The sequence below is a fragment of the Labeo rohita genome, chromosome 23, assembly GCF_022985175.1.
Source record: "Labeo rohita strain BAU-BD-2019 chromosome 23, IGBB_LRoh.1.0, whole genome shotgun sequence".
NCBI classification, from domain to species: domain Eukaryota; kingdom Metazoa; phylum Chordata; class Actinopteri; order Cypriniformes; family Cyprinidae; genus Labeo; species Labeo rohita.
The window spans coordinates 431,939-458,987 of NC_066891.1; the positions used below are offsets into that span (position 1 = coordinate 431,939).

Genomic DNA, 27,049 nt, shown 5'->3' on the forward strand with positions numbered 1-27,049 from the left:
GACTACTGCTACTTTTTTATTGATTACACACTGTATGATTTACACAATAGCAATAAATGATTCATTATTTATTGATTCTTTCTAATTCCTCTTTTTCATCTTTTACATTTTCCTTTCTAAAATAGTCTACTGCTTACATTATACTCAGAAAGTCCAGTTTTGTGGACATTCACACATAGTCTAGTCATTAGTTATTGGTGACAGCATTTAATCAGTGGATTTGATCAATGAACACATTCATTTTTATTTGAATTATCACTCAGTAGGTTATTTAACCATGTATTATTGAAAGGCTTTTGTCTTTCAAATTCATTAAAATGCACAATTTCTCATTTGCAGACAGTCTCAAACTTTTTGTTCACCTAATATATCTTCTTTAAAGGGGTGGTCAATCAGCAGTTCTGCAGAAGACAATCTCTCCCTTTGCATTGAACTTTGAGCGTCATAAATCTGCAGATGTTGTTCATGCTCAGACAGCCATGTTACACGCTAACTAAAGTTAGTTAAAAAAGTGAAATCATAATCAGTGACCCCTTTAAGTACCCCTGAGATTTTAAAATGAATATTTTAATAATTAAGTATCACATTTGCATCTTCACGTTTCTCTGACTTTGTGTAATGGCATCCAGGTAAACATAAAACATTTCTTCTTTTTTAGTAAGTGAATTATTTTGATTGTAATTTTAAAATGATTGATTTTAATTTTACATTTTAATGATTTATTTACTTGTTAGCCTTTCATTAAACTCACAAACCTGCAGTTCCTTTACTAGGGTCCTATGAAATCCGTTTTATTTTTTTCCAAATTCCGTTTTTTCCGCTTTAATTTTTCTCAACTCCTTTATAATGGTTAAATTAAACTGTATTAATCAAAGAGCATGTTTAATGAATTAAAATCATGAAACTTATACAATTTCACATCAATTTAATAAAGGTTTTACACAAATGGCATGTTTAGGGCCGTATGAAATGTTTTATTTTTTCTCACCATATGTTTTATTGGTATCAAATTTGGTGTTTTAGCATGTCTAATTATTTGAATGCATACTTTATTTATTCAAATTTATTCTTAAAATAGCCTTATGAAAGTTTTTTTTACCCTCAGAAATTCTGTGTTGTGTATTTAAAATGTTCTGGTTATCAAATGAAGGCATAAAACATTAATTTCATTTATCTTTTAATTATTGAATATTAAGCTTTTTTTGGCAAACAAAGGGGAATTTACTATTAAAATTAAAACATGGAAGAAATGTTGTGTGATTATACCCTAAAAAATAATGTTTGTTTTATTTTAGTAGTAGTAGTAATAGTAGTAATATATTTCTGGCACAATGTCTTCAGGTTAAACGGGACTTTTTTTTTGACGGGTTGCCGTGTCTACCTTTACAGTTCTGTGTGTATATGATATAACGCTAGTTTTCCTAAAATGGAACGGTCAAATGCTCATGAAGTGACTCTCAGCAGATATTATGTATTTATGTCTTCATTTAGTGAGACGACAGACGCTGAAATCATGGCGAGCGTCCGTGTTATTCTCTGCTCTCATTAAAACAGTGACACACGGAACATGCAGGATTCGGTATTTTTGCTTTTTATGACCATAGATTTAAGTGTAATCACCTACTTTTGATTAATTCATTCAAACTTTGACAAATTCCGTGTTATTCTGTAAATTACGTCTTTATGACTAGATTCCGCAATTCCATCCGCGTTTTCCGTATCGCAGAAATCATAGGGCCCTACTTTACGAACCCCAGTTTGGGAAACCTTGATGTAATATGATGTTTAATGCACTTGAAAGGAATATATTTTCTTACTCTTTATATTTTTGCATCCTTATGGTACAAGATTGTCTTGTTTAAATCAATGTGATAAACGAGTTCGGTCAGAAGAAATCTAAAAGTAATCTGATTATATTACCTAAAATTTGTAATGTGATGGATTACAATTCTTCTCATGTAATTTGAAATCAGTAACAGATTAAGTAATCTACACAGCTCTGGCAGCAGTTCATTATTGAAATGTAAACATTTAAATGGTGGATGGTGATTTATTCAAACGTACATTAAATAAAATCATTAACAGATTCATTAACAGTAAAAATCAAGTGCATGTCAAAATGTTTGAGTTATTTTGTTTTAGTTGTTTTTTTTGTATCATTGATATGCTGTTATAGTTTTTGTTAAAGTGGTCATCGGATGCTAAGTTCACTTTTCCATGTTGTTTGAACATTAATGTGTGTTGTCAGTGTATGTACAAATCTACCCTATAATGATAAAAATCCATGCAGTGGTTTTTAATTAATCTGTAAAAATAATATCCCCTTTTACAAATCGAGCCGTTCTCAGATGACTGTTGTTGTGGTGTAATAGTTGATTGACATGAGCGTCTTACCTCAGACCACCTGTCACAGTCCGACCACCATTGTTTTGATGCCGGAGCAGGGATGTAAGTTAGACAAGAATATCTCCGATTGAGCGATTGAGGTGTTGTGTTGCTGGATGTAATAATGAACATAGTGGTCGTCATTTACTCCCGACATCTGAGCCGCTGAAGATGCAGTGGATTACGTTTGTTTGTGAAGGGAATGCGCCTCCCGATCTACATATATCCGTCTATGTTCACGTGAATCATTCGTGATCCAGCTTCACTTACAGCAGAAGTGAGTGTAAGGGTTTTTTTATGAATCTTTGCGATCGCCTTTCCTTATAACGTGCTAGTTAGTAAGTTTAACGGCTAAATGCAGCTAAAGTAAACAGGCTCGTCACTCCACAGAGAGAAGAGAGGGGCGGGGCGAGCAGAGCTCATTTGCATTTAAAAGAACAATCCCTCAGAATGAGATGATTTTTGCAGAGTTTTACACAACCATCGAGAATTTTTAACCAAAGTTTATTATAGACTTTTCATTAAGACCCTAAAGAATCATGCATGGGCATCCAATGACCCCCTTAATATTTTGAATTAGATTTTTTGATATTTTCTGTTTTTTCTTTAATTTAATTTTTTTTTTTTTAAGAATTAGTTTTAAAAAATATGTGTGTATAGTTTTTTCAGTTTTAGTTATTTTAGTACTTAAAGTTAAAATAAAAAAAAAAAAATGTTAAACTAGCTAAAATAATTTTTTTCATTTTAGTTAATGTTGGTTTTATTTTTAGTTTAAGTAACATAAATGTTTTATGGTTTTAGCATTAGTTATATAATAATAATCTTTACTTGGAGCGAAAAAAATAGTATATTTCACAGTGTGACTATTTCTTTTCTTAAACCTCTTTTTTTAGCATTTCATCTCTTCTCCAGCTTGTTTTTTAATTAATAAGTCAATAATGAAAAGGCCTTCCATAAAAATAAACAATAGTGAAACAACAGATGTTTTGTAAAATCTTGAACATATTATATGTTAAACACCCATGTCTGATTTTAAAACGGAGGAATTTACAATCACACACACACAAGGTTTATAAGACATTAAATAGTTTGAAAGGGCAAACTGGTTTACAGTGACTCAGTGTGTGATTGCAGGTCAATTCTTGTTTTATCACAAATGAACTGCACACACACGTGTCTTTGGGTGTTGGTCATTCATAAAAATCAGTTGCAACACATTTATACCCATTCATCTTTCTTTGATGTGTGTGTGTGACTCTCAGCTACAAAATAAAAATATTATGAAAACCATTTTTGTGAGATTATGTAAAATATTTACTAATGTACAGTGCATTAAAACACTGTTACTCTTTCATTCATAACGAATGCCTCCTGTTTTAAGCGCTGCTGTTTCCGCTGATAGATGTAGTTAAATATTAATGACAGTAGTGCACTCTTTACATGAGTCCTAATGCATTATCAGGCTCTTTATTATCATGTGGAGTTATTAATAATGGATGTCTGCAGGGCAGGATCGTTGACGCCTGATATAATGACAGCAAATGTCTGTAATATCATTTTAAATGGCATAAAATTGCAAAACTCAATTTTAATTTGTTGGACATTTCTATTTTGAAACCTGTTGGATTTTTTTGTGATTCTGTGATTTTTGTCAGTCTCTGTAAAAGGTTATCCGTCATCGGCAGTGGTTAGAATTACAAAGCATTATGTGAAGTAATTGCTTGAGGTGATAAACTAAACAGACCACTAATACACACTTTGTAATTCCAGACAGTTCCTACATTCCTCATTCAACGGAACTAGAAATACAAGAATTACAGTATAATAAGTCGTCTGACAGGTTATTATGTGAGAGAGATTCTCAGTCAAATATGTAATATATAATTATTATTGATTCTAATATAATAATATTAACTCCTTTTGGTTTTCTGTTATAATTTTATTTAGTTAATTTTTTTTTTAAGTAATTAAAATTTTTGGTGTGTGTATATATATATATAATTTTTTTTTCGGTTTTCTGTTATAATTTATATATATATATGTAATATTATTTATTTATTTATTTATTTTTTACTATTTTTCATTGTTTAACCCTTTAACTGTCAACTGACGCCTTCATTATATTACAATTAAATCGAATCATGGCAAACTATATATCACTGGAAAGGTCTAAGACTCCTAAATAGATATTTTATCACTGTGTTTTGTTATAAATTATGTAGGAATAGTAATACATTAATTTACAACAGGAGTGCACCTCAAAAAATCTACAGTGCGGAGGAGGCTTTATTTTAATAGCAATTTTGAATTAAAAGCTATTTTGTAAAATATTTATTTTATATAAAAATAGTACAGTACATTTTTACAGTGAATTTCAACTTTTATAGTTTCATTTTTTTAAATGATTTCACTTAATAATCTGTGAATTGTCTCCTTTAAAAAGAGACCAACTTTAGGCCTATAACAATTTAAATTTGGCTGTTGCACTTTCACGTCTATGTTCAAAAATGGGGGTGACAGTTAAGGGGTTAAATATTTTTATAATAGTTTTACGTTTTTCAATATTTTAAATTTCTCTGAGACACTGGATATGTTGGTTCATGACAAATTATTATTTATTTGATCAAAATACAGTAAAAATTTTGAAATAATATTGCAATTTAAAACAGCTGTTCTCTATGTGAATATCTATTAAACTGCAATTTATTTCTGTGATGCGCAGCTGAATTTTCAGCATCATTACTCCAGTCTTCAGTGTCACATGATCATTCAGAAATCATTCTAATGTGCTGATTTGCTGCTCAATAAACATTTCTGATTATTTTCAATGTTGAAAACAGTTGTGCTGCCAATATTTTTGTTGAAACCATCATACTTTTTATTTTTTAGGACTCACAGATGAATAGAAAGTTCAAAAGAACAGCATTTATTTTACTTAGAATTTTTTTTGCAACATTATAAATGTCTTTACTGTCACTTTTGATCAGTTTAATGCAGCCTTGACGAATAAAAGTATTAATTTCATAAAGACAGAGATGAAGGCATCATGTTTGCAACAGTCCAAATTAAGTTACATAACCGTACATCTATAAATAGAGATGTGTGTTGGTGAAACTCACAGCTGATGTGAACTCATGTATGTTAGAGAGCGTATGTCACGTGATCTGTTCCGTTTGTTTCAGGACTGTTTTGAAGATGCTTTCGATCGTATCCCAGTGTGAGTATCTGATCAGCGTGAATCAAACACATCAGATCATCGGTCTGATTGCTGCAGGTCTCATTGAGTGTGTGTGTGTGTGTGTGTGTTCAGGGCGTCTAAGATGGACCTGCGTACGTCTATAGAGGAGTGCACCATGGCCCTCAACCTCGTCCTCAACAACAAGTTCTCTGAAGCGCTGGATCTGCTCAGACCCTGGTAAAACGCTTCACTGCTTCCTGATGACTTATTTTGTAATAATCTCGATGTTCACTTTTGTTCCTCTTTTGCTTCGCTCAAGTGTCTGCTAAATGTACATTTTAAATGAATTCAGTTTTATTTTCAGTTTAATTGTTATTAGTTTCAGTTCAGTTTTAGTTCATTTGGACATGTTTATTTTGGTAATAACATTTAATTTTTTTTTAACATTAGTTAACTGCATTTGTTTATATGTGACCCTGGAGCACAAAACCACTCTTAAGTATCACATGTATATTTGTAGCAATAGGCAAAAATACATCGTATGGGTCAAAATGATCGATTTTCCTTTTATGCCCAAAATCATTAGGATATTAAGTAAAGATCATGCTCCATGAAGAAATTTCCTACCATAAATATATCAAAACGTAATTTTTGATTAGTAATATGCATTGCTAAGAACTTCATTTGAACAACTTTAAAGGTGAATTTCTCAATTATTTTTTTTCACCCTCAGATTCCAGATTTTCAAAAAAAGCCAAATATTGTCCTATCAGTTGAAAGCAAGCTTATTTATTCAGCTTTGAGATGTGTAAATCTCTCTAAATGTGTCATATTTTAATATTAATACATTAATTAAAGTTATTTAATTCAAAATTAATGCATTGTTAAACATCAAAAGCTGCATTTGTTATATATCTACTATATATTAGGACTGTCAAACGATTAATGACAATTAATCACATACAAAATAAAACTTTTATATATAAAAAGTTTATATATTAAATATATGTATGTGTACTGTGTGTAATTATTATGTGTATATAAATACAAACACATGCATGTATATATTCAAGAAATATTTACAAGTATATGTATTTATTATAATTTGTATATAATCTATATTATATATAAATAAAAACATTTTGTACATAAAAAAACATTTCTGTTAAATATATACATTTAATTTGTGTGCATTTATATATACATAATAATTACACACAGTGCACACACATATATTAGGCAAACTCAGTCTTTTATATATATGTATATGTACATTACCGTTCAAAAGTTTGGGGTCAGTACATTTTTGTTTCTTTTTTTATTTTTTTTATTTTTTAAGAAATTAATACTTTTATTCATCAAGGATGTATTAAGTTAATAATTAAAAGTTTATTAAAAGTTAATAATAAATAATTTACATTGTTATAAAATATTTATATTTTGAATAAACACTGTACTTTTTAAACTTGTTATTCATGAAAGAATCCTGAAAAAAAAAAAAAAAAAAATCACAGGTTCCAAAAAATATTTGGCAGCACAACTGTTGATATTATCCAACATTGATCATTCTAATAATAAATCTGCATATTAGAATGATTTCTGAAGGATCATGTGACACTTAAGACTGGAGTAACAGCTGATAAAAATTCAGCTTTTCATCACAGGAATAAATTCTATTTTAAAGTATGTTAAAATAAAAAACATTATTTTATATTGTAAAAACATTTTGCAATATTACTGTTTTTTTTCTATATTTTTAATCAAATAAATGCAGCCTTGATGAGCATAAGAGACTTCTTTAAAGACTATTACAAGTCTTACTGACCCCAAACTTTTGAACGGTAGTGTATATGTGTATTTCTTTTGAAAATGAAAAATTGAAATTGAATTAATGGAGCAGTTTATTGAACATTTAGACAAACATCAATGTTTTGTATCATATTTGACCCATCAGGCTTTATGGCTCTTTTACTTAGTTATTTTATTTGATATTTTATTATTGTATTTTTTATTTTATTTTATTTTATTATTGTATTTTATTTTTTATTTTATTTTACTTTATTATTGTATATTATTATTTTATTTTTAATTTAATTTAATTTTATTATTGTATTTTTATTTTTTATTTTATTTTCTTTTATTATTGTATTTTTTATTTTATTTTATTTTGTTTTGTTTTACTTTATTGTATTTTATTTTTTATTTAATTTTCTTTTCTTTTCTTTTATTATTATATTTTGTTTTATTTCATTATTGTATTTTATTTTTTTATTTAATTTAATTTTCATTTATTTTTTCTTTTCTTTTATTATTGTATTTTATTTTTTATTTTATTTTCTTTTATTATTGTATATTATTCTTTTATTTTCTTTTTTTTCTTTTCTTTTCTTTTCTTTTATTATTGTATTATATTTTTTATTTTCTTTTATTTTCTTTTATTATTGTTTTATTCTTTTATTTTATTATTTTATTTCATTTTATTTTAGAGACCCAAAAGTTAAAATCTGCAATTTGCTGTAGATGCTGATATTTATATGATGATATTCTGATGCTTGTAATGTAAATCAGTGAGATCTTTATAACAGTAGAGCAGATCCTGACATAAAATGATGTAAATATCAGTGTTCACTCTATATCTCCAATAATATGTGTTAGTAAGATGAGATTGAAATGATCCAAACATATAATGCAATGCAATCACATGATTGAGAGATGAACAAATAAACGAAGATGCGAGATGTTTTGGAGGCTTGTGAAGATCATTCCTCCGCTGAGGAACAGTGAAAGTAAAGCTCCTCAAAAGATCCTGATCATCAGATTTGAGACTAAAAAAATGATTCATGGAGAATCAAGTAAAGCCAAGCTGCTTCAGGAAATATGACTACAGTTATTCTGATGTTTACTTGATAAAAGAGTAGATTGGGTGTGATGGCAAATACTGATCGTGTTGATCATCTAGAGGTCTTCATAGGGTTCCTGTGTGTTCTGCAGGTCTAAGGACAGCATGTATCACGCGTTGGGCTACAGCAGTATTCTGGTCATGCAGGCCACCATGACCTTCGAGCACAAAGACATCCAGGCCGGTATGGCGACCATCAAAGAGACTTTACAGACCTGCCAAAGGTGCGGCTCGAACGTGACGTCAAATACGAGACGTTTCGCATGCGTTCTGCTTCTGACGTGTTTCATCCGTCTGCAGGTTCAGGAAACGAAACTCGATGGTGGAGTCCATATCCAGCCTGATGTCCAAACAGTCACCAGAGAGCCTGAAAGCGGGTAAGTGTGTGTCTGAGACACTGTGTGTGCTGGGGAATGTGTTTAAATGTGTTTGTGAACAGTTTTTACTTGTGTGTGTGTGTTTGTAGAGGAGATGCATGCGGAGATCTGCTACGCTGAGTGTTTGCTGCAGAAAGCCACGCTAACATTCGTACAGGTCAGTAAAGCGATCGATGAATAAGATGAGCTATAAGATAATTACTCAAAGGCACATTCTCATTCGTCACTGTTTTCTGTGTTTCAGGATGAAAACATGATCAGTTTTATTAAAGGAGGAATCAAAATACGCACAAGTTATCAAATCTACAAGTGAGTCTGAAAGAATTCATTCCTGTTGCTTGTATTAAAAAATATTACATGCGACCCTGGACCACAAAACCATGAAAAATCATGAGGGTCAATTTTTTTAAACCAAATAAATAAGCTTTCCATTGATTGTATGGTTTGTAAGGATAGGAAAATATTTGGTTGAGATACAACTATTTGAAAATCTGGAATCTGAGGGTGCAGAAAAATCAAAACATTGAGAAAATCACCTTTAAAGTTGTCCAAATGAAGTTCTTAGCAATGCATATTACTAATCAAAAATTAAGTTTTGATAATATTTACAGTAGGAAATTTACAAAATATCTTCATGGAACTTGATCTTTATTTAATATCCTAATGATTTTTGGCATGAAACAAAAATGCATAATTTTGACCCACACAATGTATTTTTGGCTACTGCTACAAATACACCCGTGATACTTATGACTTTGTGGTTCAGGGTCACAGATAATATGTAATAACTTTTAAAGTATATTGTATTTGTAATGTAAATGATTTGCAATTATTTCAACAGTTGCATCAATATAAGCAACAATTAAAAAATATTAAAAACTTATAATATTAACTATATAATATTTTATATGATATTATTATATTATAACTGTTTTTATTAAAAATAATCAGTTCAGTACGAAGAGATAAAATACAGATTAAAACATTTATATTAATAGAACATCATTAATATTAATAATTATTAATTGTTATATAATATAGCACATATATGTGAATATGCTTTATTTACTTCTATTTATATATATATATATATATATATATATATATATGTACACACACACACACACACACACACACATATATATATATATATATGTATGTATGTATATGTATGTGTGTGTGTGTGTGTGTGTATATATATATATATATATATTTTTTTTTTTTTTTTTTTTTTTTTTTGAGTTTGCCTTATTTTGTATGCGATTTATATAATCTATATAACCTATATTTATATAATATATATATTAACGAATATTAATATTATCATTACCTAAAGAGTATATAAAAGGTTGCAATAATTAGTCTGTGTAGATTCATAACTAAATCATCCATGTGTTAAAATGTCATTAAAATCACTGGACTATAAAATATTTTATATAAATACAGAAATAATATTATAAAAAAATTATATTAAATAATAAATAAAAATAATATTAAACTTTAATTTTTATATTTTTGTATATTTTAACATTAAAAAATAAATTAATTAATAAATTGTGTGTCGGTGTGGGTGTTAATTTTATGTATGACTACTCTGTCTTTTATCTCTTCGTACTGAACAGTTGTTTCAATACAGAAAATAATTAGCAATAATTGCATATATATTTAATAGATATTAAGAATGATGATGATGATGTGTGTGTGTGTGTATGTGTTTTTAGGGACTGCCAGAATTTGTCGAACATGTCTCAGGGAGTGGGCGGAGACAGCGAGGCCTTCAGACAGTTTGAGGGCGGAGTCAAGCTGGGGATTGGCTCCTTCAACCTGGTCAGTCAGTGTCCCATTAACCTGAGTGTCAATTATGCATGTGGATAATAAGACTGACATAATAACTGTTACTGATGGAAACAAACTGAGAGCAGCTGTGTTTACATTAGCAGATAAGTTCCTGTTGACCTGAAGCTGTAAGTGTTTAGTTGTTTTGTGTCTCGTGTGACAGATGCTGTCTCTACTACCTGCACGAATCCTTCGACTGCTGGAGTTTATCGGCTTCTCAGGGAACAGAGTGAGCAACACACACACGCTTGCATATGTGGTTTACGGGTTCATTCCATAGGCGTAATGGTTTTTCTACTGTACAGACTGGATTTTCTATCCACTTCCCCTAAACCTACCCCTCACACAAAACTACAGGCATTTTACATTCTCATAACACTTCATTCTGGATGTTTTATAAGCTTGCTTCCTCATTAGGACCAAAAAATGCCCCCACAAGGTCAAAATTGGACATAATGTAGGGAATACCAGTGGACAGACGCTCAGTAACGGCTGTTGTTGTCCTGCAGGAGTTCGGTTTGTCGCAGCTGCGGGACGGCGCCGGCAGTCACAGTCTCAGATCCATCCTGTGTGTCCTGACGCTGCTCTTCTACCACACTTACGTCTGTCTGATTCTGGGTAAACACTTGCTGGAAACACATAACACGCCTTCGAAAACCTGAACAGACATCATACACTTACTTGTTTTCTGAGCAGTTTGGAGAGAAAACAAATTGCGGTTTATCTTTAACACTTAATTGTGATTTTAATAAGTTCATCCTTACACTGTGTGTTTTATTGTGTGTGTTTCAGGCACTGGTGAGGGGAATCTAGTGGAGGCCGAAGCTTTATTAGAGCCCTACATAGAGCGATTTCCACGGGTAAGAATCTGAACACACACACTTCATAAAGAATTAATAAAGAAACCATTTGCCCCAAAATTACAGTTCAATTACGGATGTAACACATTTGAGCTTCAAAAGTTTCTACATGTTTTTGCTAAGTTGAGTGATGCATCACAGACAATCTCAGCAATCCTTTCATAAACAAAGTGTAAATAAGAGATTGATTGTGCGGTGTAGAGAGCTTCATTCATTATAATGGAACTTCGCGATGAACTAATATGAGTGACAGCTTTTAATGATTTTTAAGGGTTTTAAATGAGATATTGATTTAATACAACAGTTAAATAAACAAGAAGTTAATATTAAGTGACTTACATTGTCTGACTATAACACTTTTGCCTGATTTTGCTCGATTTCATCATCAAAAATAGTTTGAAACAAATCAGAACTGAATTCATTCACACACAGCGCTGTTTTATTTATGTTTTGTTTATAAATGAACGTGCGTTTTTAAACGAGTCTAGTGAGTCAGTTCAATTTCCCATTCATAAAGAGTCACTTGCTTTATTCCTGAATGAATCAGCTGTTTGAACGAATCAAATGAATGAATGATTCAGTAATTAAATTTGCGACTTGCCGCCACCTACTGGCAGTTTTAGTTTCATTTTTAAAGTGCCTAGACAATTAAGATCCAGCCCCGGACACCAGATCCCGTCAGAAAATATCAGTTTGTCCAGTATCAGAACAACTCGTCAGCAGAGAGGTCTAATACCCAAACCCTGTTAACAGGAGGTCTTGTCTGGTCCCCAAAATACCCAAACACTATTAACAGTCTTCTGTCAGCCAAGAAGTTGACTGAGGAAAAAGCCAATGAAAGTGAAGAGCAGAAGCAGGAGACGAAGTAATGATGATAAAAAGGAGCAGAGTTTATTGAATAGTCTTAGTTGCGTATGTCTCAATGCTCAGACTTCGTCTGAAGAACACAATTCCAACAAGTATTGTTATACCAAACTGGTTCACAACAACATCCCATAAACCTTGAGTTTCTATAAACATTCCCTTGTATCTCTTATTCATGAAGACAAACAGCCCTTGAAACCACACAGTCATAAGACTGAACAACAATGGAAAAATACGTAAAAAACAACTATAATATAATACAAATGACTAATCAGTTAATGAATCAATAAAATTAATATATAAATGATTATAATAATTATTATAAATGATTATATGATTAAATGAAATAATGATTATAAATGAATAAATGAATGAAGAATATATAAAAAGAAAGCAAAACACAACACAAATGTTGCAACCATGCTCTGAGGCAAAACACACACAGTTTGCATTTGAGGATCGTCCGATCCTTCACATTTAATATTTCTGTATTCAAAATGTTATTTTTAAAACATGAATTGACAAATTTGATTGCACTCATGTCACCTCTGAGCCTCATTAAACATATGAAAATACACCTACACACCACTTTTTTGTTCTTCTGTCTCGCCTCTGTAGTACAAATTCATTTTGTTAATACTGATTTCATCAGATTGGTAACTTATTCTGTTGTTTTAATTAGAAATTTTAAAAAGCTTACAAAATATAATAAAAAAAACATTGACAAAAGATGACATACTTTTAATAAAGTTAGGAAAATGCCCTTACAAAGGTAAAAACAAAATTCCCCTGTAAATCACTTTAAGGAGTCAAATATCACCTTGGGCTATTTTTTGATCACATTTTTTAAATATTGATTAGAAGGTGCTCCTAAAAATTTGACTGTGCTCCTAAAGTGACAAGTGCTCCTAAAAATAAAAGTAAGTGTAAAGCCCTGTCGTGGTATTGTGATAGCAAAACTGTCTCGATATTATTGTTGTCACGTGACAATATGAAACGATAAGTCTTCCGGGCAAAAAGTGTACTTTTTAAAATACATTTAAACTTCTTATTCTAATATAAAAGGTCTTGAAAGCTGTGTTTTGGGCCATATTCACAGTATCTGTCAAACGCACTAAAACCAAAAGCACAATATGGCTTAAAGGAGAAGTCCACTTTCAGAACAACAATTTACAAATAATGTACTCACCCCTTTGTAATCCAAGATGTTCATGTCTTTCTGTCTTCAGTCGTAAAGAAATTATGTTTTTTGAGGAAATCATTTCAGGATTTTTCTCCATATAATGGACTTCACTGGTGCCCCGATTTTGAACTTCCAAAATGTAGTTTAAATGCGGCTTCAAAGGCTCTAAACGATCCCAGACGAGGAAGAAGGGTCTCATCTAACGAAACGATCAGATATTTTTTTTTGGAAAATAAAAATGTGTATACTTTTTAAGCACAAAAGCTGCTGTAGCACAGGCTCTGGGATGCGCGTCCACAATGCTACGAATTAGTGATGAGTCATTCTTGAACAGTTCTTTTATTTTGAACGAATCTTTGATGTGACTCGGGAAGAATGGGTCACCTCGGGGAGTGATTCGTTCAGTCACTTATGCGCAACATCCTATTAGGTTCTGTACTGGAATTAGTTAATCTTATGGGGCTGTCACATGATGAACGAACGACTCGAACCCGAAAACTTGTCAGATAAGAGGTGAGGTGAGCGAATCATAGACTAAAGACCCAGGTAAACAATGAATGAATCTTTTCTGTTTCTTACAGCATTATAGTTTTGTCTTGTTTGTAGTGTGATCAACGTTTGTGTAAGCAGTAGATGTGTTCGGGAAGTAACACGGAACATTTTAATTATATTTTGCTAAAATGAACGAAATGACTCGAAAAAAGATTCGTTCATTTTGCTGAATGAGACTCAAAGTCAGAGTCGGTAAAATGATCCGAACTTCCCATCACTACTAAGTTTATCTTCTGTGTACTGAGTATGGCAAAAAACTCCATCTTATTTTCTCTTACAACTTGAGACATCGTTGTCCCTTTTTGTTTGTAGTCTTTGCGCGTTCGCTTTGTAAACACTGGGTCTGTAGCTCCGTGTGACCTTTTGACGTGATTCAATAGTACATTAATGTGCATCCCTGAGCCTGTGCTACACCAGCTTTTGTGCTTAAAAAGTATACAAATTTTTATTTTCCAAAAAAATGACCAAACATTTCGCTAGATAAGATCCTTCTTCCCCGTCTGGGATCGTTTAGAGCCTTTGTAGCTGCATTTAAACTACATTTTGGAAGTTCAAAATCGGGGCACCATATCAGTCCATTATATGGAGAAAAATCCTGAAATGTTTTCCTTAAAAAACATAATTTCTTCACGACTGAAGACAGAAAGACATGAACATCTTGGATGACAAGGGGGTGAGTCAATTATTTGTGAATTGTTGTTCTGGAAGTGGACTTCTCCTTTAATCCCTTCATCAAGACTCTTTTCGCTGTGCGTTTCAAAGCTTCTAAACACACGCTTCGCTCAGGCGATCTGCTCATGATCCTGTGTTTTCTGCATGTGCTGTGAGTTTAGTGTGCGTTTGGGAACGCAACGGCCACCATTTATGCTTTATTTTTGTGGCAGATTTCACTGGATGCCACTAGATTTTGTGTAAGCCTGTTTTCACTGAAGCTGGAGTTTTCTTTCAGAATAAAAGCTCTCCTGTTGTTTCCATCAAAATAAAAGTTTAAAAGTGCAGTATAAATTGCTCACAGCTGGCGGTTTAAATGCAGTCCAAATTCAAAATGTCTTTTTCAAGTGGAGAAATTAGGAAAGAAGTATTGTAATTTCTCAACTGTAGTGTAAAGCAAAAATAATATACCTGTGAAATTTTCATTTTCATTTATTTTACAGTGCATTTGTTTTACAATATATGGCTATTACTGTCGTTGTTGTTGTTATTATTATAGTCTAGTTTGTTTGGCTTCCTAAAACACCAGTGTGAATGTAATTTAGTCTGAGACAGTATATCACAAATGAAAATAGAGTTGACTCCCCATTAAAGTTCAATTCACTGACTTTTTTCCGACTGTACAAAATATTCAAATTTTTCCCAATTCTTCATTTCTCTCTTTTTTTTTTTTTTTTAAATGTCGCAATAAATATTGTATCATGGACTTAATATTGCGATACTATCACATTGTGAGATTTTGATATTGTTACATCCCTAATGATATCAAACATAATTTTTCAGTCTTGTTACTCAATGAAATGTCAATGTTGTTTTCCTCAGGGCTCAATCATCCTGTTTTACTCAGCTCGGATCGCCTTACTGAGGGGAAACTTTGAGAAGGTGAGGGATTTTTGATGACATTTACACTATGAGTCAAAAAAAAATGGGAGTAATTAAGATTTTTAAATGTTAAGAAAATAAGTATTTTCTGCTCAGCAGGGCTGCCTTTATTTGATCAAAAATGCAGTAAAAATTGTGAAATATTATTACTATTTAAAACAGCTGTTTTCTATGTGAATATCTGTTAAACTCTAATTTATTACTGCGATCAAAGCTGAATTTTCAGCATCATTACTCCAGTCTTCAGTGTCACATCATCCTTCAGAAATCTTTTTTTGCTGCTCAACAAACATTTCTGATTATTGTGTTGAAAACAGTTGTGCTGAATTTTGTGGAAACTATGATACATTTTATTTTTGAGGATTCACAGATAAATAGAAAATTCAAAAGAACAACATTTATTTGAAGTAGAAATCTTTTGTAACATTGTAACATTAAATCATTTGTAACATTATTTCTTTTCTTTTTTTTTTAACCTTTTTTTAATAGTCATGCATGATGGTTTCCACAAAAATATTGCGCAGCACAACTGTTTTTAACATTGATAATAATCAGAAATGTTTATTGAGCAGCAAATCAGCATATTAGAATGATTTCTGAAGGATCATGTGACACTGAAGACTGGAGTAATGATGCTGAAAATTCAGCTTTGATCACAGAAATAAATTACATTTGAACAGATATTCACATAGAAAACATTTCACAATTTTACTGTATTTTAAATTAAATAAATGCAGCCTTGGTGGGCAGAAGAGACTTAACTCTAAAACCTTTGAGTGCTAGTATTCATACATGTCCCGTGTGTGTGTTTCAGGCGCTGGTGAAGTTTCAGGAGTGTATCACGGCGCAGCAGCAGTGGCGTCAGATCCATCATCTGTGTTATTGGGAGCTGATGTGGTGTCACTCGTTCCAGCAGCAGTGGAGAGACGCGTATCGATACGCCGACCTGCTGTGCAAAGAGAGCCGCTGGTCTAAAGTAACGAAGCTAACTCTGTTATTTTCCTGTTTTGAAACAGTCTGTGTAGTATAAAGTAAGGTAACTAGAGTTGGTTTTTGAACACAGGCCATCTACGTGTATCAGAAAGCTGCCATCCTGAGCATGATGTCTGATGAGGAGGTGAAAACGACCGGGGAGAATGTCGTGGAGCTGTTCAGGTGAGTCTGGCTCTGATCTCAGGTCAGTTGAGTGCTGTGCCGAGGCTGACGACGGTCTGGCATGTGTGTCGTAGGCAGGTGGAGGGACTGAAGCAGCGGTTGGCAGGGAAATCCATCCCGACAGAGAAGTTCGCCGTCAGGAAATCACGCAGATACTCGTCAGCCACGCCTGTTAAACTGGTGATTCCTGCGCTGGTGCGTCTCTCAAACACACACACATAATATAAATGCATGTAAATGAAGAGAGGAGGAAGTGATGCATCTATGGTTCTTCCTCTCACAGGAAATGATGTACGTGTGGAACGGCTTCACTATAGTTGGGAAGCGTGCGGATGCCACTGAGAATTTACTGATCACCATCGAGAAAGCAGAGGAGCAGCTACGCAACGATCCCAGTGAGACACACACACATTTTTATGAAAAAAATTGCTTATTATTTTAAAGCTCCAGGTTTGCTTTTCTTGTTTGTAGGTCTGCACAATTTAGCCAAAACAGTGTGGTTATATAATAATAATCATCATCATTATCATACGCTGCCTCTCAAAAAAAAGTTGAAAATGGTTTTTAATTAATTAGTTAAAAAAGACTGAAATTTTATTTTATTATTTATTTTATTTTATTTTATTTTATCACCAGTGTTAATAGATAAAAGACCAAAAAAGTTTTGCAAAGAATATTATAATCTGAGACCATGATTTTCAAAGCATAGTCAAAAAGTTAGTACTGTCCCTGAAAAGTGTTTTTCCTTTTTTTCCAAGTATTTTTTTTTCCAATTTACTGGCTTTTCACCAGTGTTGAATATTACGGTCTAGACCTTGATCAGTAAAATTTTTAATGTTTTTAATGGAGTATCTTATGCTCATTGAGGCTGCATTTCTTTGTTCAAAAATAAAGAAAAATAGTAATATTGTGAAAATTTAACACAATTTCCAATATTGGTTTATTATTTTAATATACTTTAAAGTGTAATTTATTTCTGTGATGCGCAGCTGAATTTTCAGCATCATTACTCCAGTCTTCAGTGTCACATGATCCTTCAGAAATCATTCTGATATGCTGATTTATTATCAGTGTTGAAACTGTTGTGCTGCTTAGTATTTTTTGGAACCTCTGATACTTTGATAAATAAAAAGTTAAGAACAGCATTTATATAAATAGAAGTCTTTACTATCACTTTATATCCATTTAATACATCCTTGCTGAGTAAAAGAATTAATTTCTTTAAAAAATAATTAAATAATGTACTGACCCCAAACTTTTGAAGAGTGGTTTATAACAGTTTGTAACAGAATTTCTATGTTAAGTAAACACTGTTCTTTTTAACCTTTTATTCATAAAAGTATCACAGGTCCCAAAAAATATTAAGCAGCACAGAATATCAGAATGATTTCTGAAAGATCAAGACTGGAGTAATGATGCTGAAAATTCAGCTTTGCATCACAGAAATAAATTACATTTTAAAGTATATTAAAAGAGAAAATTGTTATTTTAAATTGCAATATATATAATATTTTTTTTAAAAAAATGTATTTTTGATCAAATAAATACAGCCTTGGTGAGCATAAGAAACTTTTTTTAAAAACAATAAAACTTTTGAAAAGCAGTGTATAAGTGTTGTTGTTGTTATTATTATTATTATTATTATTATTAATATATTATTTTATTATAAGTTGATATAATCACAAATTTGGACAAAGTTGTAATAATAATGATATTAATAATAATGATGATCAGTAAAATATTATTAATATTGTCAGATTTATATATTGTCAAAATATTGACCAAATTGTAATTCTTAATTTATTATTAATAATTATACCATTATTATGATGATGATTATGAAGATTATTATTATTATTATTATTACTACTACTTAATCAAATGTTAAACAAAATACAAAATATTTCTATTGTAATATTGTAAAATAAGAAATGTATGCAATAGAAATAATATATTAACAATATAATAAGTAACATAACATCATAACTGTAAAATTACAATACTAATATTTCTGGCTTTAGTATTGTCTAAATTCCTCATTTTCAAACATTAAAATATCAAGCTTTTATTTTGGTAAAAAAAAACACAAGGAGCTGGATTAATAAATATAGTTTTAATTAATAAAAAAATGCAAAAAGGTGAGGGTTTCTGTTATAGAATTTGTCATAAACTCAGTATTAAAACTATAGAATTCAAATTAAAATCTCCTCTGAGGTGTGTGTGTGTGTGTTTCAGACCCATCTGAGTTTCATCCTGATGATCAGTGTCTGGTTCAGATGTTGAAGGGTTTGTGTTTGAAGCATCTGGGCCGATTAATGCAGGCTGAGCTCTGCTTCACACAAGTGCTGAGCAGGTAAACACTTCACAGACTCCATTTTTATTACTTATTTTTTTGGAAGTTACAGTAAAGTCACTCGAGTGGCTTGTTGCTGTGATGTGAATCAGCTGTGGGGTTGATCTCTGTAGTTCAGAGAGAGCCGTTTAATGATGACTGTGCGTGTTTGCAGCAAGAAGCGCATCCGTTACGATCACTATCTGATCCCCTTCACCCTCTATGAGCTGGGTTTACTCTACAAGCAACAGGGCGATTACATCAAAGCCACACGCTTCATCGAGGACGCCAAGTGAGTTTGCTTTCATATGTCTACACGTCTCTATTAAAATAAATCAGAACTTAAAGCTATCGTAGTAATATTAAATGCTACTAAATCTCTTAACACGACACTTCCTTTAAAAATCCTTTATGACGCTGCTCGCAATAAGCGCCGTCAGAATTGAATGTCACATTTAAGGATGTGCTAAATTTGCAAACTTAAAGGGCGTGTCGGTCTTGTGAAAAACACATTGCTTGTACATTTTACTGTACCAGTCTTATTCATAGAGAAATGAGCTGATGCGTAATACAATTCAGCGTCCATTGTCCCATATGCCAAGTTGAAGGCTTCATAAAAAAGGAATAGTAAGTAAAAAAAGTGCTCAAAATTGAGATTTCCTTAGGGCAGTAACTCTGTTATCAAGGTCTTATGTCTGATTTAGCACATCCTTTGCGGTGGTTGAGAAACCGAGACGCAAATCAGGCTGTTGGCGCAATACGACTCTGTGAATTGTCCCAAATGCCAAATTCAGGTGTCCATAAAAAAGGATTGGTGATGTACAAAGTGGTCAAAATTTGGATTTTGTCAGGGCTTTAACTCTAGTATCAAGTCATTATTTCTGATTTAACAGTATCCACTGTTCATCCAAAATCATACCACAATTTGGGCTGATGGTGCAATATGACAGTGTGTATTGTCCCACATGCCAAGTTCAAGGGTTCATTAAAAAAGATTGGTGCAGCACAAAGTGCTCAAAATTTGGATTTCATTAGGGCACTAACTCTAGTTTCAAGAATTTATGTCTTCTATAATGCATCTTCTGTGACATTCGAGAAACAGTGTCATGAATTGGGCTGATGGCACAATATAGCCCAGTATGCATTGACCCACAATCCAAGTTCAAGGGTCCATAAAAAAAAATTGGTAGTGTAAAAAGTGTTCAAATTTGAGATCTTGTTAGGGCAGTAACTCTGGTATTACGTCATTATTTCTCATTTAACATATCCTCTGTGATGGTTAAGAAAATGTGCCGTGAATTGGGCTGATGGTGCAATATGGCACAGTGTGTATTGCCCAACATGGCAAGTTCAAAGGTCTATTGAAAAAAAAAAAAACTCAGACTGCAAAAAGTGTTCGAATTTGTATTTTGATTATGGCAGTAACTCATCTATAGGGAGCTTATCTCAAATTTTACACAGCCTCTGAAGCCACTGACAAACAGCGCCATGAAGTGAGCTGATGGTGCAATATGGCACAGTCCATATTGTCCCACATTCCAAGTTCAGGGGTCCATAAAAATGGAACATTACAGAAAAAAAGTGCTCAAAATTTGGATTTCGTTAGGGCTGTAACTGTAGTATCAAGTCTTTTTGTCTGTTGTAACGGCTTTTTTTGTGACTGTCGAGAAAGCAAGACACTAATTGGGCTGGTGGTGCAATATGGCAGTCTGTAGTGCTCCACATGTCAAGTTCAGGGGTCCCCATAAAAAAAGACTGGCAAAGCAAAAAGTGTTGAAAATTTGGATTTAATTATTGCAGTAACTGTAATATTGGGAGCTTATGTCAAATTTAACACAGCCTCTGAAGTAACTGAGAAACAGAGCCATGAATTGGGCTGATGGTGCAATGTGGCACAGTCTATATTGTCCCACATGACAAGTTCAGGGGTTCATAAAAAAAGACTGGTACAGGAAAAACAGCTTAAAATTTGTATTTCATTAGGGCAGTAAATCTAGTATCAAGGCTTTTTGTCTCTTATAACGTGTCACCTGTGACGGTCGAGAAAGTAAACTGCAAATTTGGCTGATGGTGCAATATGGCTGTGTGTATTGTCTCACATCCTAAGTTCAAGGATCTATAAAAAAAAGAATGGCAATGCAAAAAGTGTTCAAAATTTGGATTTTATTATGGGAGCAACTCTACTATTGGAAGTTCATGTCAAATTTAACACAGCCTCTGAAGCGCCTGAAAAACAGAGCCACGCATTGTTCTGGTGGTGCAATGTGGCACAGTCCATATTGTTCCACATGCCAAGTTCAGGGGTCCTTAAAAAAAGACTGGTACAGGAAAAAGAGCTTAAAATTTGTATTTCATTAGGGCAGTAGATCTAGTATTAAGGCTTTTTGTCTCGTATAACCTGTCTTCTGTGACGTTTAAGAAAGTGAGCCACAAATTGGGCTGATGGTGCAATATGGCTGTGTGTATTGTCTCACATCCTAAGTTCAAGGATCTATAAAAAAAAGAATGGCAATGCAAAAAGTGTTCAAAATTTGTATTTTATTATGGGAGCAACTCTACTATTGGAAGTTCATGTCAAATTTAACACAGCCTCTGAAGTAACTGAGAAACAGAGCCACGAATTGGGCTGATGGTGCAATGTGGCACAGTCTATATTGTCCCACATGACAAGTTCAGGGGTTCATAAAAAAAAGACTGGTACAGGAAAAAGAGCTTAAAATTTGTATTTCATTAGGGCAGTAGATCTAGTATTAAGGCTTTTTGTCTCGTATAACGTGTCTTCTGTGACGTTCGAGAAAGTGAGCCACAAATTGGGCTGATGGTGCAATATGGCTGTGTGTATTATCCCACATCCAAAGTTCAAGGATCTTTAAAAAAAGACTGGCAATGCAAAAAGTGTTCAAAATTTGCATTTCATTGTGGCTGTGACTCTAATATTGGGCTGATGGTGCAATATGGCACAATCCGTATTGTCCCACATGCCAAGTTCAGGGGTCCATAAAAAAAGATGGGTACAGGAAAAAGAGCTTTAAATGTAAATTTCATTGTGGCAGTACATGTAATATAAAGCCCTTTTGACTTCTTTACGATATCCTTTACAGTGGCTGAGAAACAGTGCCACGAAATGGGATGATGGCACAGTACAGCAGTGTGTATTGTCCCACATGCCAAGTTCAAGGGTCCATTAAAAAAAAAAAAAAAAAAGACTGGCACTGCAAAAAATGGCAATAATCAGCACAATAATTTAAGCATTACCTCATGAATCTGACTGTATTTGTGTTTGTAGGTTGAATTATAAGGACTATTCAATGGAGTCTCGTCTTCATTTCCGCATCCACGCGGCTCTCAGCAGTCTGAAGGGTTCTCCGACGAACTCGCCGTGATGACGGACGGCATTCGGCACCAGCGCAGCACGGCGCAGGAACGCGACAAGCACATCACGACCGCCATCGAAGCACCAAAGCAGCGTAGCGATCTGTAGAAAAACACATTCACTGACCATTTCAGACCAAAGTCGCCGCTCAGTCATCCATAACGTCAGTCTAGCAAACGTGTACCTCAAACCTGAAGATCTGAACACTTGTTTAAATACAGAGTCGTACGTTTAGTCAGCCAGTCAGACGGCTGAAGAAGCTCGCTAAAGTCCAATCAGAAAACAGCTGCTGTAATGAATGTAACATTTTACTTTCAAGACCAAATCTGTTTGTCTGCTTGTGTGTCTTACATTGTGTGCCTCTGTTTTGTGTGTGTGTGTGTGTAGACGTCGAGTGTCGTTTGTACGTCTGTCGTTCACAAACCGCTGCAATAAGAGTCTTATAGATTATTATTATGCTGATTACAAGTTTAGACGCTCCAAGCAATTCACAAAATCCATTTGAAAGCAATAATAATCAGCCAACAATCAAGAAACTGTATATTAATTATTTTTTTTCTAGAAAGGGGTTGTTTTGTTGGTTACTTTAAACTGTAATTATAAAACATGTTTTAAATGTAGCGGGTGGGACTGACTTTATTTATTGTGCATGAGTGTCCTCATTTTAATTTTATTACCAAATGTTGTACAATAATCAAAATACAGCTGATATTATTTTACAAACATTATTTGTTTTGGGGGTTTTTCTATCACTTTAAAGTACATTGCAAAAAATGATATTCTTCATCAGTATTTTTGTCTTGTTTAAATATATACATATATATATGTCGCTCAAAACTCTGGGATCAGTAAGACTTGTAATGTTTTTAAAAGAAGTCTCTTCTGCTCATCAAGGCTGCATTTATTTGATCATCAATACAAAAAAAAACAGTAATATTGCAAAATGTTATTACAATATAATGTTTTTTATTTTAATATACTTTAAAATATAATTTATTTTTGTGATGCGAAGCTGAATTTTCATCAGTTGTTACTCCAGTCTTAAGTGTCACATGATCCTTCAGAAATCATTCTAATATACTGATTTATTATTAGAATTATCAATGTTGGAAACCTTTTAAAAGGTTAAAAAGAACAGCATTTATTTAAAATAGAAAGGTTTTCTAACAATATACACTACTGTTTAAACGTTTTGGGTCAGTAAATTTTTATTCTTTCTTTTTTTGAAAGAAATTAATACTTTTAATGTGTTACAATAATAAAAAGTGACAGCATATCACTTACATTGTTAGAAAAGATTTATAATTTGAATAAATGCTGTTCTTTTTAACTTGTTATTCATCGAAGAATGCTGAAAAAAAGAATCACAGGTTCCAAAAAAATATTTGTCAGCACAACGGTCTCCAACATTGATCATTCTAATAATAAATCCGCATATTAGAATGATTTCTGAAGGATCATGTGACACTTAAGACTGGAGTAACAGCTGATGAAAATTCAGCATTGCATCACAGGAATAAATTATATTTTAAAGTATATTAAAATGAAAAAACATTATTTTATATTGTAAAAACATTTTGCAATATTGCTGTTTTTTTTCTGTATTTGTGATATATAAATGCAGCCTTGGTGAGCATAAGAGATTCCTAATAATGTGCTAGTTAGCAAGTTTAGCGGCTAAATGCGGCTAAAGTAAACAGGCTCGTCACTCCACAGAGAGAAGAGAGGGGCGGGGCGAGCAGAGCTCATTAACATTAAAGCAGCCTCGACCAGAATGGGATGATTTTTGCAGAGCTGATTTTGACAAGGTAAAAAGGGTGTTGTTTTACACGACCAATGAGAATTTTTACCCAAAGTATATTATAGACTTTTCATTAAGACCTAAAAGAATCATATCAACTTGTGGAAAATGGGCATCTGATGACCCCTTTAAAAAAACATTACAAGTCTTACTGATCCCAAAGTCTCTCTCTCTCTCTCTCTCTCTCTCTCTATATATATATATATACACTACCGTTCAAAAGTTTGGGGTCAGTACATTTTTATTGTTTCTTTTTTCTTTTTTTTTTTTTTTAAGAAATTAATACTTTTATTCACCAAGGATGTATTAAGTTAATAATTAAAAGTTTATTAAAAGTTAATAATAAATAATTTACATTGTTATAAAATATTTATATTTTGAATCAACACTGTACTTTTTAAACTTGTTATTCATGAAAGAATCCTGAAAAAAAAAAAAAAAAAAAATCACAGGTTCCAAAAAATATTTGGCAGCACAACTGTTGATATTATCCAACATTGATCATTCTAATAATAAATCCGCATATTAGAATGATTTCTGAAGGATCATGTGACACTTAAGACTGGAGTAACAGCTGATAAAAATTCAGCTTTTCATCACAGGAATAAATTCTATTTTAAAGTATGTTAAAATAAAAAACATTATTTTATATTGTAAAAACATTCTGCAATATTACTGTTTTTTTTCTATATTTTTAATCAAATAAATGCAGCCTTGATGAGCATAAGAGACTTCTTTAAAGACTATTACAAGTCTTACTGACCCCGAACTTTTGAACGGTAGTGTATATAATAAAAATATAATTTAAAAAATTGTTTCATGAAAAATGTATCAACATTTAGTGACTTTACACTTGAAATAACAGATATTTACCCCCGTAACACACCACCCCCACCCCCCAAAAATATGAAAAAATAACTTGTTTTCCCTTTAAACTGAACTTTTTTTTTCTAACCACACTGGCAGTTTTTTATTTATTTATTTATTTATTTATTTATTTTTTTGTCTTATCTTGATTTATAAATGTTTAAAAAAATAAATAAAAAAAAACAAGACACAAATGCTGAAAAAACATTATGCGTTACGTATATTAAGGCCTGAAAATGTTTAGCAGATTTTTGATTTGGTACAAATGAAAACGTTTACATTTCTATTATTTCTTTAAGCTTGTTGCCTGATTATTTTAAATGATTTGTGCTTGTGAAAATTAATTCTCATCAATCAAGCGGGCAACGAGTTTATGCTGGAAAAAAGCATCATAAATCTAAACATCTTTAAACATTAACTTAAGAAGCAAAACTGCAGAAGGCTTGTTTTCAGAGAATAAATCTTGAAATCAATACAGACACTAGGTGCCTTCATCTATAATGTACAAACGTATGTAATTATAATGTAATAGCAAAGTTTCCACGTTTTTCTGAATTCGGCTGCATTTGGCTATTCATTCAGGTCGTCTGTGTAATCTGACTTGGATGTGAACCGTTGTTATTATTAATATGTCACACAGTCAGTCATGTTCGATTCATACAGTGGTTCTGGTGTTTGGACAGACAGGATTGAGTTCAGAGCTGCTGTTATTGGGTTTTATTTGCTCTTTCAGTTGTGTTTGGTCTGATCAGTGTTTTTTTCCACTGTCATCTCTTACTTGTTTTTATTCTTGCTGTTTACGGTTACCAAGCTTTTAATATCTAAGTTCAAAACAAAAGGTTTTTTATGCACCAGTGTGTTTAGGTTTTATTTTTTCTGGTCATTTGCATCAATAAAATACTGACAGAACTCAACGTTGTCATTGCATACAAGAGTTATAATAACATGTAAATAACATGCTCATAAAATCCTTTCTCTTCTCTCTTCAAAAAAACGTTTCTTTCATCAAAACTTTGGTCTTCAATTTTTTTTCTCTTCAAAAAACGTTTTTTTCTTGTTTAAAAAAAACAAGATAATTATTCTAAAAAATAATTATAAAAATAAACATTTAAAAAAGTGTTATTATTTATTACTTTTGGGTAACAGTTCATGTTTGCTGAAGCCTTATAGTACTTTGATATCTGTTCAGAGTTATAGGTTTAGTTGGAGACTGAAATGCAGGTCAATGATTAAACAAATTCAATGAATGTTTATTTACTGTCCTTCAGTTTCCCATCAGTTGCGCTCCAGACGAATGCAGCTCTTATTTTTAACGAAACAGCAAAACGCACATCTCGCTGTCACGTCTGGTGGTTTACGTTGAGAAACACTGCCGTTTATGTGCAAAGAACATTATTGAGCAATTAATGCATGTTCCTCTTTAGACTTTCGCAGACAAGATATTCACATTAACTACTAATAAAGTTAATACCAATATACCGAAATACAGAAAGATTAAACTATCTGCATAGACTGATCGCTGTACGTTGCAGTAGCCAAAAATACATAGTATGGGTCAAAATGATCGATTTTTCTTTTATGCCAAAAATCATTAGGATATTAAAGAAAGATCATGTTCCATGAAGATTTTTTGTAAATTCACTCTTGTAGATATATCAAAACTTAATTTTTGATTAGTAATATGGATTGCTAAAAACTTCATTTGGACAACCTTAAAGGTGATTTTCTCAATATTTTGATATTTTTGCACCCTCAGATTACAGATTTTCAAATAGTTGTATTTTGGCCAAATAT

General features: G+C 32.3%; 1 protein-coding gene across 2 annotated transcripts in view; it reads left to right on the plus strand.

The window, feature by feature from the left end:
• Nucleotides 1-26,164, plus strand: part of LOC127154693 (tetratricopeptide repeat protein 39B) — a 30,088-nt gene extending 3,924 nt beyond the window's left edge. The window contains exons 2-19 of one of the 2 annotated variants that reach the window (XR_007825508.1): nt 5,568-5,602; nt 5,696-5,800; nt 8,555-8,686; nt 8,763-8,839; nt 8,929-8,996; nt 9,084-9,148; nt 10,561-10,666; nt 10,839-10,904; nt 11,185-11,293; nt 11,468-11,535; nt 15,668-15,727; nt 16,542-16,703; nt 16,791-16,882; nt 16,957-17,077; nt 17,166-17,277; nt 19,118-19,235; nt 19,394-19,506; nt 22,501-26,164. Coding sequence is in view for 1 of the 2 variants with exons in the window: in XM_051096397.1 (XP_050952354.1) it covers nt 5,568-5,602; nt 5,696-5,800; nt 8,555-8,686; nt 8,763-8,839; nt 8,929-8,996; nt 9,084-9,148; nt 10,561-10,666; nt 10,839-10,904; nt 11,185-11,293; nt 11,468-11,535; nt 15,668-15,727; nt 16,542-16,703; nt 16,791-16,882; nt 16,957-17,077; nt 17,166-17,277; nt 19,118-19,235; nt 19,390-19,506; nt 22,501-22,597 (1,710 nt within the window). In the remaining variant the exon portion in view is untranslated. Of the gene's footprint in view, nt 1-5,567; nt 5,603-5,695; nt 5,801-8,554; nt 8,687-8,762; nt 8,840-8,928; nt 8,997-9,083; nt 9,149-10,560; nt 10,667-10,838; nt 10,905-11,184; nt 11,294-11,467; nt 11,536-15,667; nt 15,728-16,541; nt 16,704-16,790; nt 16,883-16,956; nt 17,078-17,165; nt 17,278-19,117; nt 19,236-19,389; nt 19,507-22,500 lie in introns of both variants that reach the window. The other variant, XM_051096397.1, reaches the window with a different exon arrangement.
• The last annotated feature ends 885 nt before the right edge of the window (nt 26,165-27,049 follow it).